At 59.4% G+C, this 25,842-nt stretch overlaps 1 protein-coding gene across 18 annotated transcripts in view; it reads right to left on the bottom strand.

Moving 5' to 3' along the window:
- PHLDB1 (pleckstrin homology like domain family B member 1) overlaps window positions 1-24,547 on the bottom strand; it is a 45,552-nt gene extending 21,005 nt beyond the window's left edge. For 2 of the 18 annotated variants that reach the window (XM_007196608.3, XM_057553832.1), the window contains exons 1-10: window positions 22,071-22,225; window positions 18,909-18,989; window positions 18,132-18,255; window positions 17,034-17,204; window positions 9,605-9,730; window positions 6,442-7,790; window positions 3,734-4,015; window positions 3,040-3,180; window positions 2,790-2,927; window positions 68-196 (exon numbers count right to left, since the gene is read on the bottom strand). In XM_007196608.3, the coding sequence (XP_007196670.2) occupies window positions 68-196; window positions 2,790-2,927; window positions 3,040-3,180; window positions 3,734-4,015; window positions 6,442-7,790; window positions 9,605-9,730; window positions 17,034-17,204; window positions 18,132-18,255; window positions 18,909-18,989; window positions 22,071-22,115 (2,586 nt within the window). In that variant the 5' untranslated portion in view covers window positions 22,116-22,225. Of the gene's footprint in view, window positions 1-67; window positions 197-2,789; window positions 2,928-3,039; window positions 3,181-3,733; window positions 4,016-6,441; window positions 7,791-9,604; window positions 9,731-10,046; window positions 10,209-12,469; window positions 12,651-17,033; window positions 17,205-18,131; window positions 18,256-18,908; window positions 18,990-22,070; window positions 22,227-24,276 lie in introns of those variants that run through there. The other 16 variants (XM_007196614.3, XM_057553835.1, XM_057553830.1 and 13 more) reach the window with 15 other exon arrangements.
- Window positions 24,548-25,842: the final 1,295 nt, after the last annotated feature.

The raw sequence follows: 25,842 nt of genomic DNA, 5'->3' as shown, positions 1-25,842 counted from the left end.
ACCGCTCCTCTCTTCCGGGCGGGCGGCCCTCGGGGGCGGGGAGGGGGCGGGGGCTGGTGAAACTGACCCTTCTCAGCTGCTCCTGTAACTGTTCCCGCACTGACTCGGGGCAGTTATCGAGCTGCGTCTGGAGCTCGGCGTAGAGCGCCTGGCGGGCCTCCAGGTGCCTCCGTCCCGCGGCCAGCTCCGCCCTCTCCTGGTCGCCGGAGGGGGAGGGGGCGGGCACAGGGGAGAAACAGAACACACACTCCTCAACTCCGGCCCGGGGCAGCGGCGGCGCGGGGCGGGGCGCAGGGAAGGGGGGTGGGGTGCGGGGAGAAGAGAAAGAAGGCGGGGAACGAAAGGAGTTTAACCAGGAGAGGAGAGAGCAAACAGAAGAAAGGGAAATAAGGAGGAAGAGGTGCAGAGTGGGAAAGGCAAAGAGCTGGGGTGTGAGACAGGACTGGAGGTGCAGGCGATGGTGTCACAGGCAGGGGTGTGGGTCCCAGGCAGAAATGTTGGTCTCTTGGAGTCCCTTGAACTAGAAAGGTTTGGGCAAGTCCTAGGAAGAGGCCCTCTGTTTTCTCTCCAAACCAGTCAAAGCCAAAGCTGGTTCCACATCACAAACACGGAGCCTCTAGCTGCTGTTCCTCCCCCTCTTCCGCTTCCCAGAGACCAAAATTTAACCCTGGGAAAAGGGTAGAGTTGGTGGGGATTAAATCCAGGGGTTGGGTGTGAATTGGGAGCCGAGGATGTTAAAGCTACAGCAGTGCAGTGGAGGGGACCCCAACCCAACCCCCTTGGCCTCCCCACCTCCTGCCCAGGGTGGGGGTGGGGTGCTGGCACTGCAGGCTGAACTTCAGGAGGATGAGGGTTGCAATTAGTTCGGCCCGTTGCCATGGTAATAGGAGCCCCAGGAGTGGGTACAGAGAGGAGGTGGATGGCTCTGTCTGGGTCGAGATGACACCTCTGAGGGTGGGAAGGGGGGATGCAGGGAGGAGCTGGTGAGTCACCCCTCCGAAGGACAGGCAGAGGAGAAAGTGTGATTACTGATTCCAGAGCCAGAATGGGGCCATGGGCCAGGCGCTGGGGAGGAAAGCTGAGGGAACCTTCCCCACTGCCACCACCACCGCGCGGCCACCACCATCGCCACATCCACCTCAAATAACTGGGCCCAGAGAGAAGGCAAAGTCCATGCCTCCAGGCAATGCCAGGTCAATGAGAAATGAGGTTAGACAGGTTCCTGCTGAAATGCTGAGCTTCACCCTGGAGTCCTTGCGCTGAACCCTGCCTCTATCCGCCCTCCACACCACCCCCCCATCCTCATCCAGGAGAGGAGGGCCTGATCAGGCCAGTTTCTGAGGTCCAAGCACTTCCCCATGCTTGGACTCAGCCTTTGCAATACCCTATGTTCTGAATGGATCAGGGGTGGGAGTGGGGAGAGACCTACCCCTTCCCACCCTCTGGATGGAGTATCTGAAATCGGGAAGCCCCAGAGGAAAGCTAGGAAGGGTAGCCACTGTGTGGCAGAGAGCCCCTGTCCGTGCCCTCCCCGGGCCATGCCACCACCACTGGACCTCCTCATCCCTCCGCTCAGGAGGGAAGACAGGTGATGGCTGGAGGACAGCCCCCCTCTCCTCTGTGCAGGAAACTGCCAACGGTCTGTGGAGGCCGCACCCTGGCTTTTCCAAATGAGAGGAGCTCTTTGGGCCGAGAGGCTCCTCAGCCAAGCATTTCCCCCAATTTTGTACCCCTCCTGCCAATGCCCCACTGAGTAAAGTTGAGCTGTGCCCCCTGCCCACTCCTTTCTGATCAAAACCCTGGGGTCCCACACCAAGAATGGAAGGAGGCAACATTAGAGGGGAGGGGCCAAGGGCACAGGGGTGCCCATGGAGTTAGTGCAAAAGCAGGCACGGCTCAGCCCTGCCTGGGTGGCACTGGCAGTTAGGGACATGCAGAGAGCCCAGGACAGTGATTAGAGGGGGCGTTAGTGCAGGCCTGGTTGGTAAGCGTGGAGTTAATCTGGCACAGAATTTGGGAGTGTGGTTTTGGGGGCCAGAGCCAAAGCTCCAAAAAAAAAGGTGGGAGGGTCAAAGAATTTTTAAGGGCTTCAAAACTGAGGGGCAGGAGGAAGACACTCTCAAAAAATCCAGAAGGAAAATTAATTCTTGGAAAAATACTGTCAAGTCCAGAAATAGGTGGCCCCTCTCCACTTCGGAGCTTTTGGCACGTTGTTGGACATCTTGGGCGTGGCTGACACGGCCCCTGTGGGATGGAGCGGCCCCAGCAGGCTGGCACGAAATCTGAAAGGGTCAGGGGCAGGAGCTGGGACCATCTGGGATGGGAGGCTGCAGATCCTGAAGGCTCAGGGGAAGCAGAGACCTGAGGGCCATCTCCCAAAGACCACATCCTGAGCACCGGAGCCATGCTTGGCGGGGGATGTCCTCCAGATGCAGACACCCAGACCTGAATCACTCCCCAGCACCAGTGCCTTGGGCTGTGCTCACCGCCCAAGAAGGGGCTTCGGCACTTCCTAGAAGGGGCACGAAGGGCCCAGAATGGCAGGCATCCAGATGTAGAACAGAGACCCAGGCAGAGGAGACCCCAGACACCAGCCCAGACCCTGGCAGCGCCCTCCAAGCTGGTACTTTCCACGGAGAATAAGGCCCCCTGCCCCTGGAGGGGCCCAGAGACCAGCCGGTCTGCAGGATGAACGATGAGGTAAGAGGTTAGGGGCCCAAGAGAAGGCATCTCTCCTCTTCTCCCAGGCCACAGGCGCCCAGCACTGAGCCAGGCCTGGTGTGGGTTACCTTGTCCCTCTCCTTTTGGATGCCCGTCTCCAAGGTCAGCAGCTTCTCCTGCAGCTGGTCCAGCGCGTTCTGCTCCTTCTGCAGCAGCGCGCGCTCTGCTTCCCTCTCCCCCTGCAGCAGTGCCCGCTCCATCTCAGCCTGGAGGCAACAGCAGGGTCCACGTCAAGGCCACTCAAGGCAGCTGGGCTCAGGCCGCTCCGGGGCCGTCACCGTGCCTGGGGAGGAGTCCAGCCAGGGCCCTCACTCTCACCTCCCGCGCCGACTCCTGCAGCTGCTGCTCCAGCTCCTTCACCCGCACTTTGAGCTGCTCCACTCGCCCCAGCACCTGAGCCCGCTCCTCTTCCAGGGCCAGCACCTCTCCCTGGAGCTTGGTGCTAGGTGCATCTTCGTGCTGGAGGGGAGGGGAGCCATCAGCTAGGGAAGCCTAGAGGCTTCCAGGATGAGACTAAGAAAATGGATCCCCATTCCTCAGGGGGGTGCTCGGAGCAGCTGGACTGAGATAGGAGGAAGTTCCCCTCCCTGCAAGGGGAGCGGTACAGCTTGGCTAAAAGTAACAGACTCGCTGCTGAGTGCCAGGCCTGGGTGGGGCTCCCAGGAAAGCCAGGTCATAAAGCGTATTTATAGCTTGGGAAACTCATCAACACCTCCCCCTCTTCCTTGCCTCCTCTTTTTTTTTTTTGGCCCCGCTACTGGATATGGGGGGATCTTAGTTCCCGGAGCAGGGATCGTCGAACGAACCCACACCCCCTGCACGGAGTCTTAACCAGTGGACTGCCAGGGGAGTCCCACCTACTCATTTCTACACCCTGATGTCGTCCCAAACTTCATATACTTCCCCCTCACTGGGCCTTGGCATCCACCACACACACACGTGCCTCCTCGGCCTCCAGCAGGCCACCCCTCGTCCCACCTCCTGCTGGGTCCCACCTCCTGCTGGGTCCCACCTCCTGCTGGGTGCTCTCAGTGCTACTGCACTCCTCCTTGAGATTCTCCTCGTCCGAGCGCTCCACAGTCTCCCACAGGCGTTGGGTGGCACCTCCAGGCTCCTCGTTGCTCCGCCCAAAGGCCCCAGTGCCCCCCGCAAGGCCTCGTGAGGGCCTCCGGCCGGCCAGAGCCAAGACTGCGGCGGCCTCCCCAATGCTGGGCAGCTCCCCGGCCTCAGGTCCCCCGTCGGCCCGGCTGTACTCAGCACATAAGTTCAGGATGGTCTCCAGGCGCTGGCGTTCCTGGGGAGGGTGGACAGAGCAGGGTGTAAGGGGAGGAGGCTGGCTCCCAGGAGGGCTAGAGCCAGGCACGGTGTCCCGTCAGGAGAGAGGACTAGGACTCTAGGGGCTCGGGGTCAGAATCAAGTCAGGAGAGCCCAGAGCCCAAGGTCTGGGGAGGCAGAGGGAAGGAGGGTGGGTGCCCCAGCGGCGGGCAGGAGGAACCAGGCTGTCGTGCCACCTGCCCACGTGGCCAGCCCCTCCCGTCTTCCTGTTTCCTCTCCCTTCTCATTCTGTACCAGGGTGGGCTTCCTCGTGAACACACAGGGAAACACACGCTGGTAAGCAGAGTAAAGAACACAATGAGACACAGATAAACACGCAGGTGTTCATGCTGACACGGATACACATAGACCCAAAGACACCAGGGCCCACAGAGACGCCGCCACATATCAGTACTGACACACGAGGACACAACATGTACCCCGGGCCTGCATTAACAGGCAGCAACACACAAACACACCAGTCCTGACATGCACAAACGCACACTGGCACACACACGGATAAAAACAGTCTAGCACACAGACAGGTGGGCACCGACACAGGCAGGGCCGGAACACAGACCCAGGGGCCCACAGGGACCTGACACAGGTTCACACAAAGATGTGCTTAGCGTGTATACACCCTGCCCGAGAGGCCTGGGCCACAGCCCTCCTCATCCCCATCTCAGCTCCACTCACCCTCTGGCAGCCCTCGGCTCCTTCCCAGCAGGGCGGGCTGCTGCCAGCACTTGAATGCCTGGGCCCAGGTGTCAGTGCTCCGTGGCCCGGCTGTTGCATCCGCCCCCTCCCCACACAGCCCACCCAGATACCTCCCAGGGGCCTAAGAAGGTGAAGGAGGGATAGTAGAGGCGTGCTCCGGGTCTGTGCCCCCTCTCCCACTCACAGCACTCCAGACTTGGAGCTTCCCCCAGTCTCTCTCTGGGGTCCCTCAACCTCTGGTGTCTCTCACCAGTTTGGCCAGGATCCCCCAGACACTTACCCAGCTTCCCTCCTGCTGCTTACCCAGTTCCATAGCGAGAAAACCAGGAACAGAGTCTCAGCACCCAGGAGGCTGGGCCAGTGCACCCGCCCCTGCCCCAGGACCCAGATAAGCAGCCCGGTGGAGGTGGGAGGGGGAGGGCAGGCAGCCTCCAAGATTTAAAGTGGCAGGTGGGGCAGGTAAGGGCTGGGGAGGCACGTGGGGTGGGGCGGGGGAGGGGTCAGGAAGGCTGAATGGAGTTGAGGGAGGCTGGCCCCACCACTCCGCCCGTGCCAGGTTCACTGCCCCCTCTCCAGGATGGGACCCCGGCGGCGGGCAAGCACTCTTGTCTAAGCCAGGCAAAAACAGAAGATATAGTAACTTAGAAGACTGGGGGTCCTGCCTCATCCCTCCCGGACCCAACACAGACACGCAGTCCCACACCCTCACCTCACCCAAAGCTGTCCCAACCGCTTCTGAAAGGGCTCCAGGCAAACCTCCTCAGTTCTGATTCTCCTCCTCAAACCAATCCCAGTGTCCCTGGGCCCCCAGGAACCCCGTTCTTCTGCTCGCAAGGGAAAGAGGGCAGAATCTATTTTCCTGTGCATGTGCTCCAGCGTGGACACACCAGCCAGAGCCCCTCAAGCTCCCTGCTCTATCTGGGGAATCCCAGCCCCCACCCAGCTCAGATGCCATCTCCAGGACAGCTGCCCAGAACCACACCCAGCCCCCAAAGGCACCCACACGTGTGCACATGCACACACACACACCAGCACACATAATTACTATCACACAGACTGACCTGGATCAGCCAGGGGCCGCCCATCCTGTTCTCTTCTTCTCCCCTGCCACCCCCATTTCCAGATGATCCAGCATGGGCCAGGATGAGCAGCTCCCACCCATTTATAGAGGCCAAAGAGAAGCAAGAAAGAAGGACCAGAGGCTTTTCTAAAGAATAAGCCTTGGAAAGACAGGAGACGTGGGTTCCAATTCCAGCTCTGCCAGAACTTGCTGTGTGACCTTGCACAAACCCATTCCCCTCTCTGGGCTTCAGCCTTCTAATCATTAAGACCTGCTTCTCAAACTGAGACATACAAAGCTTCATCGTAAATGTGGTGAGTTTTCCTAGAGCTTCATTGTATTCAGATACATAATGTGAAACTTCTTTTATACATGAAAACAAACATTGTGTTATAGAATAAATGCAAAGTGAGCATGAATTTGAAATAAGGCCTTAGAGACTTCAAAGAAAGTTCTTGTTCAGGGCACCAGAGCCTTGAGATACTGGTCACTACGGTGTATCCCGGAAGTGGAGAAGCTTGGGAAGCCCAGGCCCTGTCCACGGGCCCCTCCCTCCCTGCCAGCTGGCCCGCCCACACCCTGGCAGAGCCCCTGTCATGATGCCAGCAGCCTCCCTGGCATCCGCTCACCAGCCTCTCCATCTCCTGCTCCCGAAGCCGCTCTTGGCGCTGCCGCCGGTGGTACTCCAGGAGGTCATCCTCATTGTCACTGATCTCTGTGATGCTATTTTTCCGCTCCCGAGTGACAGGCACTCGCAAGTCCCCGCTGGAGAGCTTCCTCTGGGCACGGGGGCTCTGGCGGGGTGAAGCCCCAGTCAAAGAGCCCAGACTATAAGCCGGGCTCAGCCTGCCACTGAAGCTGCCCTTGCGGGGTGCCAGGGACTCCCCGAGTGTGGGTGAGGGGCTCCGTGTCCTACGGCCCCGCGCCCCCAGCGTCACGGAGAAGTCCTCTGGTGAAGCCCCATGGGCTGCCCAGCGCCGGGGTCGGGGACTCTCTGCCACTTCCCTGGTTAGTTTGGGATCTGGGGTGGTCCGGGCGGGCATGGGCGAGAGAGCCCTTCGGGACAGAGATGGGCTCAAGGGAGGCAGTTCTCTCATACTGTCCAGGCCCCGCCGGCCTAGGCGGGGACTCTCGGGAGGCTGCAGGGTGCGGGTAGCGGACCCATCTGAAAATGTTCGGCCCACCAGCTGGCGCGAGGGGCTGGTTGTCAACACCCGCTCAGCGCCTGGCAGCTCCCGGAAAGGGCTGGGAGGGCGGTCCTGGAGCGTACCAATCTTGCTTCGAGGAGCAGGGACTGGTGGCTGGAACTTGGGGCTGCCAGGAACGCTGGTGGGTTGGCCACGGGCACCGGAAGCCGGGTATTCACTCAGGCCAATCGCCACCAGGGGCAACTGCCCCGCCGGCCGGGGGCTCTCGGTGGCTCTGCAGGCCACTGCCAAGACAGTGGCTGCAGGGCTGTCTGTCCGCAGACCTCGGAGGCCGGGGCTGGGCGGCCTCTCGTGACCCCCCTTCCTGCCCAGCCGGGGGCTCTCAGAGGGGCGAGCACCACTGGGTCGGGACTGTGAGGGCTGCAGGGCCAAATGGTAGCTAGAGGACCGGGCAGGCACCAGGGGGGGCATGGAAGGTGCTGGCTCCTGCCCACTGGGGGAGTGGCTGGCACAGCTTCCACTGCTGGCTGGTGAGGAGAGCGGAGAGAAGGCTGGAGAGGTGTTCTCATAGCTGGAGCCCACGGACATGGCGCCGGGGCTGGTCGGGGGGGACAGCAGGTAGCGGCCACCATTGGCCATCGGTGACAGTGGGGAAGTGGCGGCAGGCTTCTTGCCAGCAGCTCCAGGCTCCTCGAGCACCAGTGAGTCCATGATCTCCTGCAGGTCCTTCTCAATAGAGCTCACCAGGGAACTGTGGCTGCCACAGGCTGAGGGTCCCTGGGTTGCGGGCTGTGGGGTATGGTTCCCGTTCACCAAGCTTTCTGATTCTGCTGAAGGAAAACGCAAAGAGGCCTCAGGACCTGCTCTTCATCTCCTAGGCCCTAGGGAGCTGCATACGCACAAGAGCGAGCACTCGCCATGTCCTGCCAGCAGAATAGGGCTGGAAAGGCTCTGGAGAAGCAGCCAGGAGATCTGGGTCCCAGTGCCAGCTCCGCCACTAACCTGCTGTGCAACCGCCCCAAGTCACTTGCCCTTGGTTTTGCCTTCTGTAAAGGAAGAGGGCTCTCCTGGCTCTAACATTTTATGACTTAGGACAGAGTTGGCAACAGGGCCAGGCACTTCTAGGCCTCGTTGTTGCCTACTCACCCTAAGACTACGTTCCACCCTGCCTCTAACATTTTATGACTTAGGACAGAGTTGGCAACAGGGCCAGGCACTTCTAGGCCTCGTTGTTGCCTACTCACCCTAAGACTACGTTCCTCCCTGCCTTGGTTTCCTCAACCTCCTCAAGCTCTACTTCAGGAAGGGCAGGTGGACGTTCTGCAAAGGGCATGGGGGCATGCTGGGGAGCGGGCCAGAAGTTCCAGGTTCGGGGGGGCGTCCCAGTCTAATAGGACATAAGGGCCTCCCAACACAGCAGCCGAGACCCAGGAAAACACACACACAAAGCCTCCGGGGCTGGCCAAGGGGTGTGTGCAGCACCACTTTATCCAGTCAGAGGCAAGGGAGGGGCCTGGCCCTAAAGGCCAGTTCCTGGAAGCCAGGCTGGGCAGCAACTAGGTGCAGCTCAGTGCCTCCAATTAGCCCATTAAGCCATGCCAGCAAGAGCCTGCCTTTGCCCTGCCCCAGCCCTTGTCAACCAACCAGAAGTCTCTGAAACCACTGCCCCAAACAGCTGAGGGAGTGGCATGACAAGGCCAGGGTGGGAGCAGGGTAAAGCTACCCAGGGAGTGGACTGGGAACCCAAGCTTCTGAGCCTCCAAGGGCCTAGAAAGGAGAAGAAGAAAAAGGCTTTGCAAGACTGAGTCTGGGTCCAAAATTATGGGGACTGTGTGGGACCAAAGGCAGAGGGGTTGCCGTGGATACTGGTGATTCCAGGGACCACCCATCTTTCCTCAGATCCCCAGATGATCCATTGAAGCCACTGATGCCACCCCGCTAGGTGTACCTGACACACATGTCCACCTGTCCCAGTAGCACGTTGACACCTGTCATCCCACAGCCATCTGAATACCCCTGCAAAGTCTGGGGTGGCAGGCCTATAGGCAGCCTCCTGATCTGCACCCGGCCCCCTAGGCAGCTGGGCTGAGGGGGGCTGTGCTGGCTCCCTGGGACAATCACCAACTCTCCTCTGGAGATCAATAATTCACACACAAACTGCAGCTGCTCCACTGAGTCATCAGCTGGCATGGCATGGCCTGGGGGTGGGGCAGGGCCCAAAGACATGATCACAAGCAAGTGGGGACACCCCCTCCCCGCCCCAGAGCTTACAGCAGCTCAGTTGGATGCTTCCTTCTGCCCCCACAGGCCACCCTCAAGGGTGAGGCTCCCTGGTAGTGACATAAGAGGGTCAGGGTCCCAGACACCGAGGTGGCACCTTCCAGGGCAGTGGGACACAGGCTGGCAGAGCCCCCCATCCCTCAGGCACATGATTCCCCAATTCCAGCCAAGCAGCACTCCTTGGATCTCTTCCAGTGGCCAGACTGCCTGGCACTCTCCACCAGTGGCCCATGGCAGGTGGCAGCAAGCCCAGATCACGGGTATTGTCCTGCCCTGACGCTACAAGTGCGGCTGGAGTGGGCAAGAAGGAGGACTGTCCACGGGGTGCCACCAAACTAGCCACGTGCCCCAAGTGGGTACCTACCCGGGCCAGGACTGTAGGGGGGTCCAGGGGCCCGGCCCCCTGCCGGAATCATGCTCTTCATCCACTTGGCTTCAGCCGGGTGGTTAAAGCGGAGGAAGGTGGACTGACCCAGGCACAACATGCAGCCTGCAGAGAAACCAAACGCTAGGAAGGGCAGGCAGAGCTGAGGCAGCCCTCACCCCGCAGCACCAGCAGGCTCACCCCCGGCTCCGAGGAGTCTTCCCCACCTGCGCTCAACGGCGTCCACTTGGTCCACACCTGACTCCCCCCGTGCCGGAGGCCCCAGCCCAGCTCGACAGCACAGGGCCGAGGGGAAAGAGCTCTGGTTTGTAAGTCCTAGTCCTAAATTTTCTTCATACTACCTGTGAGATCTTCAGGTAGAGTCACTTCACCTCCTTGAGTCTAGTTCTCTCATCAGAAAAATGAGAACAAAACCACTGACCTTGCAGAGTTAGAAAGACAGTGTATGCCAGTGCTCTGTAAGTGGAGAAGGCTCTCCAGAGAACACAGACACCCATGTGCCTCCCATCATGATCCATCTATCTGCCACTTGGGTGGAAGGGTCAGTTTGAGAGGCAGCAACTTCCAGGATCACAAAAAAGCTCTGAGATAGGGGACAGGGAAACACCATGGATCAGTCAGATGCCCCTGTGGGGACCAGAATTCGTTTCCTTAAGAGAGCTCCCTCCTTAAGAGAGCTGCCACCCTTTCTGACAGTCGGGAGCCACTGCTACCCTCTTCCTCTCTGTCAAAGCACTCTCTGGCCTGACATCATCCTGCTCCTTGGTCTCCCCTGGAATGCAGCCAAGCCTAGGCCAGTGGGCCCAGCCTCAACCAAGCACATTCCCAGGCAGTAGACACAAGCTCAGTCCTGCCCAGGAAGTGTGAGCGCATGGAGGGGGGAGGGCATGTGTGAGCCAGAAAATGTAGCCAGGGGCACCGGGAGTGTGCACGGTGACAGGTGTGCCCACGGCGCCTAAGCCTGTCTGGCAGAACTCCTCCTCCCGGCCACACCAGGTGCTAGAGGGCTTCTGCACAAGATGCTCTGTTGGGAGAAGCCAGAGACCTGGTGGTCTCTACCACCCACTCTTCCAGTTTGTCCATTCCCTTGGCCCCTGGCCCCAGGCTCCTCTCTACCCAATCTGGTGCCACTTGGCACCCCAAGCTTCATGCCAGTCTGAGCTAAGACTGGCAGGGAAGTCTACATTCCTGGACGCTGAGACAGTTCAGCTCAGGCAGGCCACAAGGGCATGGGGCATCCCAAGCCACGTGGGTACCTTGGCCGCCCACTGAGGAGCTCAGGAGCCTGTTGGGGGGCCCTGGGCATTGCCACAGATCGGGGGCTAGCAGGCTGAGAAGCCCATAGCAGACAACATAGTAGACAAAACCACCCGCTTCTTCGGCAAACCCACAGGCCCTCCAAGGCAGGCACCAACAATTCTAAAGGCTGATGGGTGGTTAGGAAAGGAGGAAGCCTTCCCTGCCAAGCCACCAATCAGAGGAGCTGATCACAGAGTAATCATAACCGGAATAAATAATAGCCAGCCACACTGTCCACCTAATTACAACCACAGCTGTTTCAGAAAGAACCCTGACATTCCCCTCCCCCTCCTCTCAGCCATTTAACAAGCTAATTAATGATGAGTTTGCAGGGTCTAGACAGACCCACTCAACCCTAGGTTGATGGGGGGCAGTCAGGGAGGGGGGACGGGGCAGATCAGAAGCCTGACCACATAGTCCAGACTGGGAAGGAGGTGGGCAGTCTGGGTGGATTCCAGCCCATCAGTGCCAGGCCCACCCAAGGAGGCTGTGGGCACCTACGCACCCCCGGCCCTGGCCCGTATAGCTGTGAGTTCCCTGCCCCTTTCTCTGCCCCTCACCCTCCTCTATACAAGGGGTGTGGCTATGCTGCCTCTGGGGCTATAAATAGGTGATGCCAGGCAGCAGAGCTGGATCTGTATTAATAGAGCGGGCAGGAGGGCAGCGGGACTGATTGCAGCTCAGCTCCTGCTCAAATTAACTTTCTATTTGCACTCAGGGGCCCCAGGCATGGCCCCAGCTCTGGTCCCATGCCCCTAGACGCCTGGCAAGCCTACTTCTGCGAAGAAACCTCCTCTCTGCCCACTCCTGCCCCACACCTCCAAAGGTCAGCCCACTCACGAAACCCAAGAACCCCTTCTCATCCAGGCAGAGCTGTGTTTGTGCCCCTCGTCCCCAAAGGGGCTCAGGGCCCAGCTGTGTGCAGGTGAGTGGAGGAGCTGCACATCTGGAGGGAAAAAAACAAACGGGGCAAAGGAGAGCGTGGATCCTATCTCTGAGAGATGCAGGTGGGGGGGAAACACCACACGCACACACACTCTCATCCCGGCTCACACACATACACACTCAGAAACACACAGACACACAGATATAGGCACACAGCCTCACACCCAGAGCGACAGTCACTGCCCTGCTGGCCACACAAATAGAATGAACTGGCCAAAAGGAGGCTGGGGCGAAGGGAAGATGGGAGGAGGAGCCTTGGCTCCTTCCATCCGAGACCCCTCTGAGCTGTAACACAGGCTCCACTCATCCTAACCAGGACCCCTCAACCCCGTCGAGAGGCAGGTCCCACGGAGGGGACCGCCTAGTGCTGGCGAAAATGAAGTCTGCCCCGCTGAGGAGTGGCCCCGAGCCCAGGCGCCCCACTTAGATATGTTCAGGGCTCACACACACGATCGAGCCTCACTGCCTCAAGCTCCCAAGCGGGGCCAGGGACCCGATCCCCCTCCTCGCACGCCTCCCCACCCCCTCCACGCCCCTCCCAGCCCGAGCTGCTCCGCGCCCGGCTGCCGGGGCTGCGGCCGCCCGGGGCTGAGGACTCACCACCGAATCCGGACCTCCGGACCGCTCGCCCCCGCTAGCTCGGGCCCTCCAGGTCCCCGGCCCGCCCCGGGCCTTTGAAGAGGCGGGCCGACCTCCCGCGCCGCCAGCTCCGGGCTCGGAGCAGCGAGCGGCGAGGCAGCGAGCAGCCACCAATGCCCGGGGAGGGGCGGGCCGGCCACTGGCGGCGGGGGAAGGGAGCCAGGGAGGGAGGGACAAAGGAGAGGAGGAGGGGAAGAGGAAGTGATGGAGGAGAGGAGCGGAGAGGAGAGGGGAGCGGGATGGAGAGGGCGGGGCGGGGAGCGGGGGATGCGGGGAGGGTGTACAGCTCAGAATTCCGGAGCCCAGGTCAGGAGTAGAAGTGGGGCAGGGAGGAAATGTTCCAGGGAGATGACAGAGAGAAGGAAAGGTGAGAGGTAGATACAGAGACCAGAGAGTGAAGAGCCAGGAGGCAGAAGTGAGGAGAATTGGGGTCTCACTGAGACCCCTCTCTGGCGAGAAGTCACCAGAGGCCTAGGAGGGGGCCGGCCCAGCCCCTGACTGGCTGGTCACTTTGGGCCAGTCACACCCTCTGGCCTCGGGTTCCTTATCAACAGAGTCAGGAGGCTGGCTTGATGACAGCGGAGGTTAAGCTCTGATAGTCCATGGCTCCGTATATTAGAGAGAAGAGTGAAACTCCTGGGAATCCAGCTAAGTCACTGGGTCCAGCTCTGGCCCTCAGTCTGCCACCGTGACAAGTGCAGGCCAAGGCGGTGCTCTGTGCAATGTGAGCAGCACTGAGCCCAGCCCCTGTCTCCACCCTAAACACCTCCTCCTTTGCCCCCCTAACCCCCACCCTCCCAGCAGTTCACCTCACCCCATGACCCACACTGGACCAAGGCACTGCCTCTTCCAAGCCAGCCCACTTTCCTGGGGCTCCAGAAGCCAACCCACCTCCTCCCAACCACAACCACCAGTCGTGCTAGCCCCGTAAAGAGCTCTCCCACCCCAAGGAGGTACCCTTCCCATCTGGAAACACAGTGCCAGCCGCCTCTGGAGCCCCCAGGACCAGGCTGAGGTTCTGGGCCAGGCAAGTACCTACCACCCAGCCTGGGCCCCAGAAAGTTCCTCTCATTCCAGGGACTGGCCTCTGGACACCAGAACCTTAAGGGACACACTGTGTTCTCTCAGATGTCTTCTGTGTGCTCAGAGCTCACATAGCCCCACACACTCTCTCCCAGATACACACCAACACCTGCTCGGTCACACAGACACCACTCGGCTGTGCATACTCTGAGTCACACAGACACCCCAGTTAAACACGTCCTGTCTCTCATACACATTTACTCTCAAACACACCACCCCTCAGGCACCAGCCCCTCTCTTGGTTATACCCTCACTCAGGCACAGATAGCCTTTCACTCAGTCCCCAGAGAGACTCTGAAATCAAAAGTCAACCTCCTTAGAGAAATAGTCAAACAATTTTTCCACCCTCACTGAACTCCTACCCACCCAGCCATACTACACACAGACGCACGCACGCGCACACGCGCGCACGCACACGCGCTCACATACTCACATACAGCTTATTCCCCTTCTGAAGGAAAAAGGAAAACCATATAGGGTCAAATGCAAAATAGGGGGAGGGTTTTAAAAAAAAATCTCCTCAGGAAATGTGATTCATCGGTCTGGAAACTGTGACGGCCAGCTGGACAGACCCAGACGGACACAGAGGATACCGCCAGGGAGAAATGGGGCAGGAGGCAGGCACAAAGAAGTGGGGAGCTAGGAGCATTTGCTTTTTCTCTCCTTCCTTTGAGCTTTATTAGTCAAGATCTTTATCAGTCTTGTAACAGAGGACAGTTGGAGGCGTCACTCCCATTTTACAGAAGGAATAACTGAGAGCTGGGTGGAAGAGGAAGAGGCTCAGTGTCCTGGATCCCAGAGGGAGGCAGCTGGATCACTCAGGAATCCTGGCTCGCCAGCCACATTGCGGGGAGCCTCTCCTGCCTGCCCTCACAGAAGCCCCTACCCACCAAGGGGGCGCCTGGGGAGTGAAGGAGACTCGGACGAAGGGCTGGCAGTGAATGCTGGGAGAGGATGAGGACCTTCTGTCTAGACAGCCTGGTCCCTGAGCCTCATGGCTTTCCGGGCCCTTCCCTACTTGGTCCCCTCCCAGATCTTTCATGTGGTCTGGCGATGTGGTCTCGGGGCGGGACAGCCTAGACCCGGATTGAGATTCCTCCTCATTTCCTTGGTCCTCTTCCTAGCTCCACCTCTTGTTCTGTAGAGAGAGGGCAGCGTGGGATGTCCCAGGATACACGGGAATAGGACTGAAAGCAGGATCTTCCTGGCCCCCATGTCCATAGCTCTAGCTAAAGGTTGGCATCTGTTTTCTGCCTGCTTCCCCCCACCCCTGGCCAGGCATATTCCTGCTGGAAGAGCCTGTCACTGCCACCCTGCTCGTGATGACGTGTGCCTCTCCAATTGCCTATGGCTGGGCCCAGTGCCCAGAATGATGCATCCAAGGCCCGGCCCAGCCAGAGAGGGCTCCTTGTTATTTCTAGGGTAGCCCTCTGTTTTTCAAAGAGGGGGGTCCCCCCTACAAGGCTGGATCGGGGAAACAAGACAGGGAAAATGATCCTCTTGCACATATGCCCACAGATAGGCACGTGGCCAGTGAGTTCTCATATCCTCACAGGCGCACACACGGACACTTCGTCACCATCAGTCCTGAGTTCACCCCTGCCCCCAACTTGAACACTCTGATCCATAAACACAAGGAAAGACACAAACACAAAGATACACAAGCCCAGAGTCACAAACACATCCGGAGATACATAAACACACTCCAGTTACACAGACACACAGAGATAGCACATGCACCCCCGAGCCACCCAGTTTCCAGGGAAACGCACTCCCAAGAATGTCCGGAGTGGGGCCAGACAGGGCTGGGCTTGGTGCCTTGCTCCAGAGATGAGACAAGGAAACCCTCAGCTCCTGGAGCCCAGGGGAGGGGTAGTGCTGGGGAGAAGAACACCCGTTCCTTTGTGCCTCTGCCTACCCCTCCCCAGGCTGCCAAGCTTCTGAGACAGGCGAGCCTAGACAAGGCAGCTATGGGGGTGGAAGGGAGTGAAAGGGAAGGGGGTTTAGGGTCAGGAGAGAGTGGGAGGGTACATAGTTGGCAGGGTGGGCTTTTGGCTGGGCAAGAGTTGGGGGTCACTTGGGCCACAGGAAATGCCTAAGAATTCCATCTTGGCCCAGGCTCTCCCTCTTCTCAGGGAGCTAAATGCTGCCCTGGGAAGACCGGGCAAGAGAGGCCTCCAGAGCATCGGTTCCTCCACCCTGCTCACAACGCACAGGGGAAGAAAGTTCTTGCTCATGAACGTGAGGGATTTGGGGCTGGGCTCTTTCTCCAGCCTTCTTTGAACTCTGCCTCTGCCTCTCCTTGCTGTTCTACTGTCTCCCTTCCACGTACCCAAATCTTGGGGAAGATGCTCTCTTTGAGATGGAAGAGGACGGTCAGGAGCCAGATGGCATCACAGCCAAAGCCTCAATTTATGGGGGTTCCTCCTCTTATCTGGAGTCAGAAAAGCCCTGGAGGAGATGAGGGCCTGCTTGCTGCTGCTCCTGGCAGACCTGTCTCCCTGGAGTCAGTTGTCCCCCCGACACTCCCAAAGGCAGGAAGGTTGGGTCTCCTGGGTTAGCCCTGAAGGGAGAGACCCCGAGAGGTGTGAAGAGAAGGAGAGAGGGAAACAGTGGAGTGAGTGGGATTTCCACTGCAAAGGAGCTTCCAGCCAGTAAGAGGTAGGAGTCCCAAGAAAACACTGCCAGGACATGGGTCCTCCTACTTGGAGCCAGGCTAAGTCCAAAGCTCCATCCTCTACCCCCCACCCAAATCCACTTTTGTCATCCCCCTAATATGGTGCTTCACTGTATACATTGATGTACAGGGCAAACACACCTGGTTTATCAGAGTGCTACCTGGCCAACCCCTTAACTGCCTGGTCACCATAGTAACCGGAGGCCCAGTTTTTAGAGCTCCCTTACACAACGGAATGGCCTGTTGCTTTGGGAAACAGGGTGGTAACCATATTCATGACCCAAAAGCTACTGTCAACAGTGTTTTAACAGGAGTGAGCGTGTCCTCAGATTTTGCCATCAGATTTTGCCCTTGTCCCATCGCCATTGTCCTCAACAGCTCCCCAACTTCAACAGCTTTTCAGAACAACTCCCTCTTGGCATCAGGGAACCATGCCATTTTTCCCCTCGCTGCTGCTCCAACTGCTCTCCCCTAACAACCATGAGCGACCACTGCACCACTCCCCATGCCCTCTGAGAGCAGGAAGCAGGCCCTCTTCTCTCCCCACGGTGGCAGGGTGGGGGTGACCAGAGAAAAGCAGGTTGAAGACGAATCTGGATGCTGGAGGGGTTTTGAAATGCACCTGATCCAGATGCACCTGAGCACCCCACTCCCAACTTGGCCACTCAGGCGGTTACCATGGCAACCACCACAGCAGGCTTCCCCTGCACCTGTCATGCACAAGCTTTTAAACAGCTCCCTAGGTTCGGGGCTGTCAGAACTTACCCTGAGTGAGTCGGGTGGGCTGCCGGACCAGGAGCCCATCAATAGTGCAGGCATTGCCACAGGGGTAGAGGGTGAGGGCGCCCCGCAGGTTCTCGATGTAGCAGTGCTCTGGAGCCAGGCCTGGACCCTGCAGCGAGATGTCCCTGGCTGCAGAGCCAATCACTGTCCTCCCTGAAGACAGGAGGCAAACTGAGTCAGAGGAGTAGTCCAGGCTGAGTTGGCAGAGATGGGGCAAGGAGGGCCACACTGGAAATCTACTGCCACCTCCTACTCCAGGGAGAATCATTGGCCACCCCTTTGGGGCCCCTGAGCCTGGTCGAGACAGTAAGGGGTAGAAGCTCTTCTCAGACCCAGAGATGAAGGCCCGAAGGGCACAGATAGAGTAGGGAAGGGGGACTTCTCTGCAGACCTTCCCTTTGTCCCCCCAGTGCTCCCTCCCTAAGACCTTTTTCTCCTTCGCCATTCTCCCCCATCTTTTCCTCAAACTCTCTCTGCCTCCTTCTTCTCTCCCTCCCTTCTGCCACCTGCAACCCTTGCCCTCCCTCACTCACCTCTCTTCAGTTCAACTCTCCCCGGGCTTCCTCAGGCACAGCCCCTCCCCCTGGCAGAGCCCCTGGGACCGGTATTTGGAGAATGTGGGGAATGTAGTATCACCCAGGCAACAAGTACAACCTCGAGAGTAGAGAGGAAGGGCAGAAGCTGCAAGGTGGAAGGGGCTGTGCCAGGGCCTAACTAGGAGGTCTGCCCCCACTGCCCTCTCTCCATCTCCACCAGCACCTTCTTCCATGCCAGGCATTGCCCTGGAGGGGGCCCCCTTTCTTCTTGGCCACAGTGGTTGCCAGGAGCCGTGTGCTCTCCTGTTTCAGTGCTCTCCTCCTGATTTCTAAACTGATCTTTAATCCCAGTCATGGAGCCAGATTAGTCTGGGCAGGCAGAGACAAGGGAAACAAACTGGTGGGGTAGGGTGGCACGGCCTCCCATCTGGGGGAGGTGAACACTGCCAGCAGGTATCAACAGGGCCCCAGCACATGCCAGGATCCCAGGGCAGGAACGTCTATGGCGATGGAGGGTGGCAGGTTAGATGCCCCCAAGACTCACCTTCCTCCAGCGGCAGAAGAGTGATGGCCGTACTGAGCCGCCCACTGCCCAGGCTCACCAGATGGGGTTTGTCCGTTTGCACTTTCAGCCCTTTGCCTGTTTCGATCAGGTCCAAGGGTCCTTTCTGCAGGTAGTGGAGGTGAGGTATGAGCATCATGAGACTCCTGGCCGGCACCTGACCACCCTAGTCCCCGTCGTCACACCAGCACTCTCTCCAGCACCTGCCCTCTCCAAAGGGCTCTGAGGGTGTAGTGCAAAATCTTGCACAGAGCAGTATTCCACTAAATTGTAATTAGATCTGAATCTAGGCCACTAAGTCGTCCCACTGGATTTATCTCAAGTCTTGGTGTAACTGCCCCTTTTGTCTGTTAGGACAGAAACAGGAGAAAGTAAGGGGAGTGGGGAGGTGCTTGGTAAGAGGAGGGGGTACTGGTAGAGGGGACCGATCAAGACTTGGCCCTGTAGACCTGTCCGTGGCAATCCACTTGGCCATTGCTTGCCCCTGTTAAACTAAATTACAAGAGAGGGCAGGGCCTGGATCGAGGAGAGAGATACAGCTCAGGGTCAATCCGCAAACCACTTCCTGACTTTCAAAGGCTATTTTCTGGGTGAACCAATTAACCTAATTCAGCTAAAGACTTAGCTGTTAATAGGCTTGGGACCTGGGGAAGAGCAGAGGTAGCACCGCTGTCATCCTTGGGCTGGGACCACAGGTAGGTAGAGGAGTCGGTGCATCCTCACCAACAGCCCGCTTGCCCCACCCCCAACCACACTCACCTGCACCATAGCTGGGGTCTTGCATCCAGGGCCCACTTGGTTCCTGTTGATAGTGTCCATTGTCCTGGGGCTCCAGAGCTCCTGCGGACACAGCAGAAAACAGGTGAGGTGGGGAGGCCAGGGCAGAAAAGGGCAAGGAGTAGGCTCTGTAGCAAGGTTCTCAGGGCAGGGGCAGGCCCGTGTCACCGTGGTTTCCAGCACGCTCCTGCTGAGGGAGAAGTCGAGGCAGCTTAGGAGCTTCGTGGGGGAAGGCGATGCCGCATTTTCAGCTGTGGCGTGGATACCACACCACACCGGTCCTGGCCCTTGCCACACACAGGAAGCCCAAGAAGTCCTATAGGGCCCAACCTGTACTGCTGTACTTTCTTGCCTCTGACACCCAGGACTCAGGCCTTGGCAGCTGAGGACCCTCACACAACTGGAGCCGTAAGCCGGGTGGGGGAAATCTACCTTAGTGGGAGAAGCAAGTCCAAGGAAGTCCCTCCAGGGACACTGGTAGACAGGGGGCCCCAGGTGGGTGGCAGGGCTGAGCAGGAGCTCCCTCCCACAGCCTTTCCCTCTCCTTCTTCTCCCTTTGTCTCTTTTCCCAGGGGTCTCAGAAGGATGTTTTCTTAAAGGAGACACACGGGAAAAACGCAACTATTCCTGCCATCTCTTTGTCTCGATTCCTGCACCCTCTCTTCCCCAGAAAGCAATCTTACCCCCAGACAGTCAGCAAAAAAATAAAAACCCTCCATGACGACTAACACTGGGAATATAGGACTCTGGGGATCTTCACCTGATTTGGTGCTGTAGGAAGCTGAGGTCCTTAGAACCAGAGGTAAAATACTGATAGATTCCAGAGCCAGAACTTGAACTCTTCCTCACCCATCCCTTTCTCCCTGGCTCACAGTTTTGGCACCTGCAAACTCTGAGGAAGCACCTTTGTGTACTAATATGTGCCTACATGCCCATCCTTGGCCAACTTGCTAAGGTTCATCTGCTGCTGAACAATGTTTCTGGGGAAGTTGAAAAGAGTGTAACTGAAGGGAGGGAGGGAGATGTAGGAAGGCAGGGTGCCCCTCCACTTTCTCTTCCAGCCATCTTCCAAGGGACTTGGAGAAGAAGTGGGGGGAGGAGCCAGCATTCCAAGCAATGTCTGACCCTGGCAGTGGGGCCCAAAGGCCTTAGCCATAGAGTTACTAATTTTACCCTCCCAGCTTCCACCCTTCCGGTCCTGGACTGCATCGCCTCCGTCACCATTTCCACCCAAGCTGGTGGAAGAGAGGCCGGAACAGGGCCTGGGGCCCGCCCCAAGTCTGCCTGGGAAGAGGGAGGGCAAAGGCCATTAACCTACACCAAAGCTCAAGCTGGCCTGGCACCTCCCCAGGAGATCTGGCCAGGGGGAAGAATTTCCAGGGACGGAGACTGCTGTACTCAGGGAAATCCCTCAGCATTCTATGAGGGAGGAGAGGCAAGAGAGTGGGTTGGGGATGGAGAGTTTATATAAAAGAGGGGGTAAGAAAAACAAAGTGATAAATAATAGTGAAGGAAAGGCATCATCACTTAGTGGAAAGAGCTTTAGACTGGGGTACAAGAGCCTTAAATTCTAATCCTGACTTTATTATTTATTAGCTGAGAGGTCTTGGACAAGTTACTTAACTTCTCTGAGTGTCAGATCATTCTCTATAAAACTGGAATAATGATTTAAAGAAAAAAGAAAGATTGTTTGGATTACTGCTTGCCTGGGGCTAGGTGTGGAATGGGGAGTGACTCTAAATGGGCAGATTTTGGGGAGGGGTGATAGAAATGTTCTAAAACTTGTTTGTGATGATGGTTGCACAGATCTGTAAATATACTAAAAATCACTGAACGTACATTTAAATTAAGTGAATTTTATGGTATGAACATCATACCTCAATAAAACTATTACGGTTTTTTTTTTTTTAAAGATGATTGTCTGGAGATTCAGGTATTATATGAAATGACACTCTGTGAAGTGCAAAGCACTATAAACATGCCAGTTATCAGTATGAGCTTCATGATCTTGAACAAGTCACTTCACCTATCTGGGCTTCAGTTTCTTCATCTGTCAAGTTGTCATTATCACTCTGTGAGGTAGCAGTGGGTGTGCTCATTTATTTACACCAAGGACTTCAAGTGCAGATAAAGATTGTAAAGGAATGAGGTTGATGGGGGAAAAGAGTGATTGGAGAGGAGGAGGGAAGGGAATAAGGAGGTGAAAGAAGAAGGAGAGATAAGGAGAGAGGTGTAGGGAGAGACAGAGAAGATAAGAAAAGATGTAGATTGGGAGGCGCGGGGCTGTGGCCCCAGCTCCGAAACCTAATCCAGGTGAAGTGGAAAGGTACACCAGACCAGCGCGTCCCAGCACGCGGGCGGCGCTCTGACCCAGGGGCTGCGCAGAGGCCGGGAGAGCAGCCACGGTGGGGGGGGGGGGGCGGCGTGGGGGACGGGTCTTGGGGGGGCGGGGGCGCCCTCTCCTCCCACCCCACCCCCGGCCGGGAGTGCCAAGAGGGCTGCTCCGGGGCGCCTCCCACCGGCCGACCTGCTCCCGTCCCACCGGGCTGCCCACTACCCGGGGCTGTAATTACCCACCCCGCTCGCCCAGCCCGGCCTCCGCGGCCGCTCTGGGAAACCCCGCCCCGCCCGCTGCCAAAAAAAGGCCCCTGCGGTGCGAGTCCAGCTCTCGGGGAGGAGGGACTGGGGGAAGCGCCGCGGTCAGCCTCGGCTCTCAGTAGCCCTCCTGCACCGCGAGCAGAGATGCCCAAGCTCCTCCTCGGGCCCAGGGTGGCAGAGGCCTGGGTGTCTGGAGGGCCCCTTGTGGGGCGAGGCCGGGGCTCCGGCAGGTGACCCCGCTCCGGCCCCTCCGGCCTCTCGGCCCAGCGCGAACGCCCGGGCATCCAGGCCACGGGGGGTCAGCAGCCCTACCCGGTCCCCAGCTCTCTGCGCCTCGTGGGGCGCCCAGAGTCACCGCTTCGGGGGTCTCGGCACCTTAACCAGGGCGGTGGGGCCCCAGGGAGCGGCCGGAAAGGTCTGGAACCGACAGGCACTGGAGGAAGTCCAGACTCCAAATTAGGCCCCAGAAGAAAGGTCCGAGGCCGGCCCCGGAGCGAAAGCGGTCCCGGCGGAGCCCCCGCACGGGTGCTTCCGCTCCGGCCTCACCTGTGGCCCCGGCGGCCAGCCCAGGCCTCGCCCCGGGCGTCGCATGGCTGTGGCCCGAGGCCTCCGGGGCAGAGTTGGGATCCTCTCGACCCGCTGCTGCCGCCGCCTTCTCCCGTCCGACGCACATCCGCCCTCAAGGAAGGGCCGCCGGCGGAGGAAGGAGCCGGGAAGGGAAGGAAACTGAGGCTGGGAGCCCAGAGGGCGGGGCGCCGGAGGCGGGCGAGGGCCGGGGAGGGCGTGAGGGAAGCCAGGGACGGAGGGAACTTCGGGAGAAGGAAAACGAGGGGTCTGCGGAGGGACGGGGCGGGTGGGAAGACGAAGGGATTTGGAGGGAAATAAGAAAGAGGGAGACTGAAGGATGAGGGAAAAGGAGGGCTGGGGAGGTAAGACTGAGGGCAGAGGATTGGGGAGGAGGGGAAGAAGGTGGGAAACCGGATCGAGTCCAGGGGACGCAGAGGTGGGGGGAGACAGGGACGGAAAGGTAGAGGGACTGGGGGACGAAGGAGATGGGGGAGACTGGGGACAGAGGAGTCCTCAAGGAAAGGGGGTGACGGACCGGGGGAGCAGTCGAAGGTACCCAGGGTCGTGGAGGGGGAGACCGGGGTGGGGGCGGGAGGCGGGGCCCTGGAGTAAAAGAGGGGGCCGGAGGGCAGGCCGGGGGACCCAGGAGTGGGGAGAGACCGTAGGCGGGCAGCCGGGGCTGGAGGAGGCGGCGGGACAAGGCGAGAGTGTAGTTCGGGGGTGTGATTTTACTTGTGTGCGGGATGGAGGTGGGGTGCAAGAAAAGGGCAGCTCTCCGAGGCCGGGGAGGCCGGGGGACTGAGTTGGGTTTCCGCACGGAGGGCTCCCTGCTGCCCCTCGCCGCCCTCCCCGGGGCCGCCAGGTGGGACAAGGCCGCAGTGTTGGGCCGCCTGCCGGGCCGCCCCGCCCGCCGCTGACGCCGGACAAGCGGCCTTTCTTTGGCCGGGCGGGGAGAAGGGGCCGCTTGTTTGCCCGGCGGGGGAAAGGGGCGGCCCCCAGACACCGCCGGCTCCCCGCGGGCGGCGGCGGGAGGGGGGGCGCGTGTGTAGCATTTGTGTGTGTGGGGGGGTGTGCGTGTGTAACAGTCGGCCTGTGTGAGGACTGAGTGTGTGATGGGTGTGTGTGAACGGCGGGGTGCGTGGGCCCGGGGAAGGGCGTGAGCGCGAGGGGCCGCAGGTGTGAATGTGGGCTTCCTGGGAGGGCTGCGGGTGCTTGGCGTGTGTGTGGAGTCCTAGGTGTGCGCTGGGTCCCACGCGTGTCACGGCGGAGAGAGACGCAGCTGTCCGCGTGGCGTGTGCGGTGGGAAGGGTGCGTGGGTGATGCCGGGTGGGGCGCCGAGTGTGTCTGCGCGTGGGATGCCTGACGTGGTGGGGAGGTTGGCTTTGAGTGTGACCGGTTCGATGAGTCAGCCTCCGGGACGGCTGAGCTAACGGGTCCAGTATGCAGCCCCGCCCCGGCGCCCTGGGTCCCCCGTCGGGCCGCTCGGTCTCCCGGCCCAGGCTCCCCTCTTGCCCGCCTCGGCGGAAGCGTCCGCGGGCGCCTCGGCCACCCAGCTACCCCAGCCCCCCGCCGCCCCCGGGAGCCCGCGCTTCCCCATCCCGGAGGAGCCCGGAGGACGTGGCTCAGCCCCGGCACCAGGGAACTCCGCAAGGGATTCGAATCTGGACCGTGCGGGCGTGGCAAGAGCGGAGACTCATTGCCTCCAGCTTCCCCCCTCTGGCCTCCCGGACCCCTAAAGACGCGGGGCCTTGGAGAGGGCCGGGGAAGCCTCAGATGTGCCACCCATCTCCTGAACACACGCAAGAGTCCCTGCCGGACGCCACTGCCTCCAAGCCGGACTCCGCAGCCCTTTCCTGTCCGCCAAGGCGGCCCGGCCCGGGACTGGAGCTGAGATGCCCCGGGGGACACCCCCGCTCCTGGTGCAGGGCTCTCAGTCCTTCTGTCGGCGAGAGAGGGGAGGTGTGGGGAGCAGGCGGACGAGACCCCGCGAGTGTCGCCCAGCCGTCTGGGTGCCCGAAGGAGAGTCTTGGGACAAGGATCCGCGTTCCCCCCGGGGGGAGAGCGCAAGGGCCCCCTCTGGCGGCGGCGCGGGCGGCGGCTCGGGAGGGCAGGAGCAAGCAAGCAGCTCTCGGGAAAGCAGCGGAGCCCACCCCGCACAAAGCCTCTCGCGCCCCCACGCACTCACCTGTGGCCCCCCTCCTCCCCTACCGGTTTCTTCGGGGCTCTTCCAGCCCAGAGCTGATCTGAGGGCTCTCTCCAGGTCCCTGGGACTTCCTCTTATCCAGTCCCAGCCGCGCAGCGAGCAGGACCCTCAGGCGTAGTGGGGGAGAGCGTTCTTACCTCGGGGGGAGAGGGGGACACCGGTTCTTTCGCCTGGCTCGGCCGCCGCGGCCCCAGGCTCAGAAGGACACTCTTGCTTTTCCCTGGGAGCCCGCAGAGTAGGAGGAGAGCGAGCGGATCCCGCCTCCCTACCCCACCCCACCCCCCGCTAGTCCCCGCCCCCGTCCCCCGTCCCGTCCGCCTGGCCAGCCAGAGGAGACGCCCTTGTGGGACTGGAGCCCAAGATCCCCCCACCCACCCTTTCCCATAGCAGCACCTCCCCACCCCCCCACCCCCGCCTGCACAGCGCTCGCTTTGTTCATCTCTCTGCAGCTGGGCTCTCCACTACCACCACCACGTACACACCCCTATCCCCACTCACCCTCCCCTTCGGACTCTCCTAGACCACCCTCCACCCCTAGGCTTTAAGGCTCTTCAGAGAGGGCGTTTTTGACAGTTTTTCTCTAAACCCCACCACCACCACCTTTTTTTTTTTTCACTTTAGATGCCTGAATCCTCCATGAGCTCCCAATGAACTTCATGGTGGCAGCCCTACAACATATTCTCATCACCTCCAAGTATCTGCTGAGGGTATCCAGGTCTACTCTCTGTTGCCCCTTCTCCTCATCCTACTCCAAGCCCCTCCACCATGACAACCTGTAAATGGGGTGGATAACTAACTCTGCATATAGGGCGTCTAAGGATAGGTATAAGGAGGCATGCTAAAGTGCCATGCAAACTGTAAAGCACAGGAAAGCTGAATGGAATTATCGTCTTACCCCGTGTAGCTCCACCCCCACCACAACCTGCAGGATTACAGTTGGGAGACAAGCTGTAGGTTTACTGTTGAGCACACCATCCTACAGCAGTTTGGGTCTCTGTAGGAGCGAGGGGTTAATAAGGAAGAAGAGGGGGGCACCGAAAACCTAAGGGAAGCCTAGAAACTGAGCTGGGTTGAAAGTCATTCTCCCCACCCGAAATCCAAGCTGACAGCGGATCCTTACCTTGCAAAGCCAGCTCTCGCCCCAGGAGACTGACAGGGGAGGCCCTAGGGAGCTCAACGCAGCTAGACTGGACCTCTTTAACCAGCACTGGAGGGACCCCTGAGACTCTCCCTCCCTGAAGGAGAGGAAGCAGAAAGCCCTCAAGGCTGGCATAAATTCCAGTGAGGGAAGGATAGCAGAAAATAATTTGTCCTCTTTGGGATGGACAAATCTTGCTCTGATTCAGTGACTTTAGTGTGTACCCTCCCTGCCTAACCCAGGAACAGCAGAAGGTTGAACTGCAGGAATCTTTGGTCACTCATTGACAGGGCCAGCATTAGCAGGGGGACCCCCCACAGCTGGAGGCTGGAGCTGACCGGACTAGAAGCGGGAGGGGGTGGGACGCTCTCTGCAGCTACCTGCTATAGCTAACAGAGGTCAAACTATCA

The sequence above is a fragment of the Balaenoptera acutorostrata genome, chromosome 9, assembly GCF_949987535.1.
Source record: "Balaenoptera acutorostrata chromosome 9, mBalAcu1.1, whole genome shotgun sequence".
NCBI classification, from domain to species: Eukaryota; Metazoa; Chordata; class Mammalia; order Artiodactyla; family Balaenopteridae; genus Balaenoptera; species Balaenoptera acutorostrata.
Note: the sequence above shows the minus strand (reverse complement) of the source record. Positions and strands in the feature narration are given on the sequence as shown.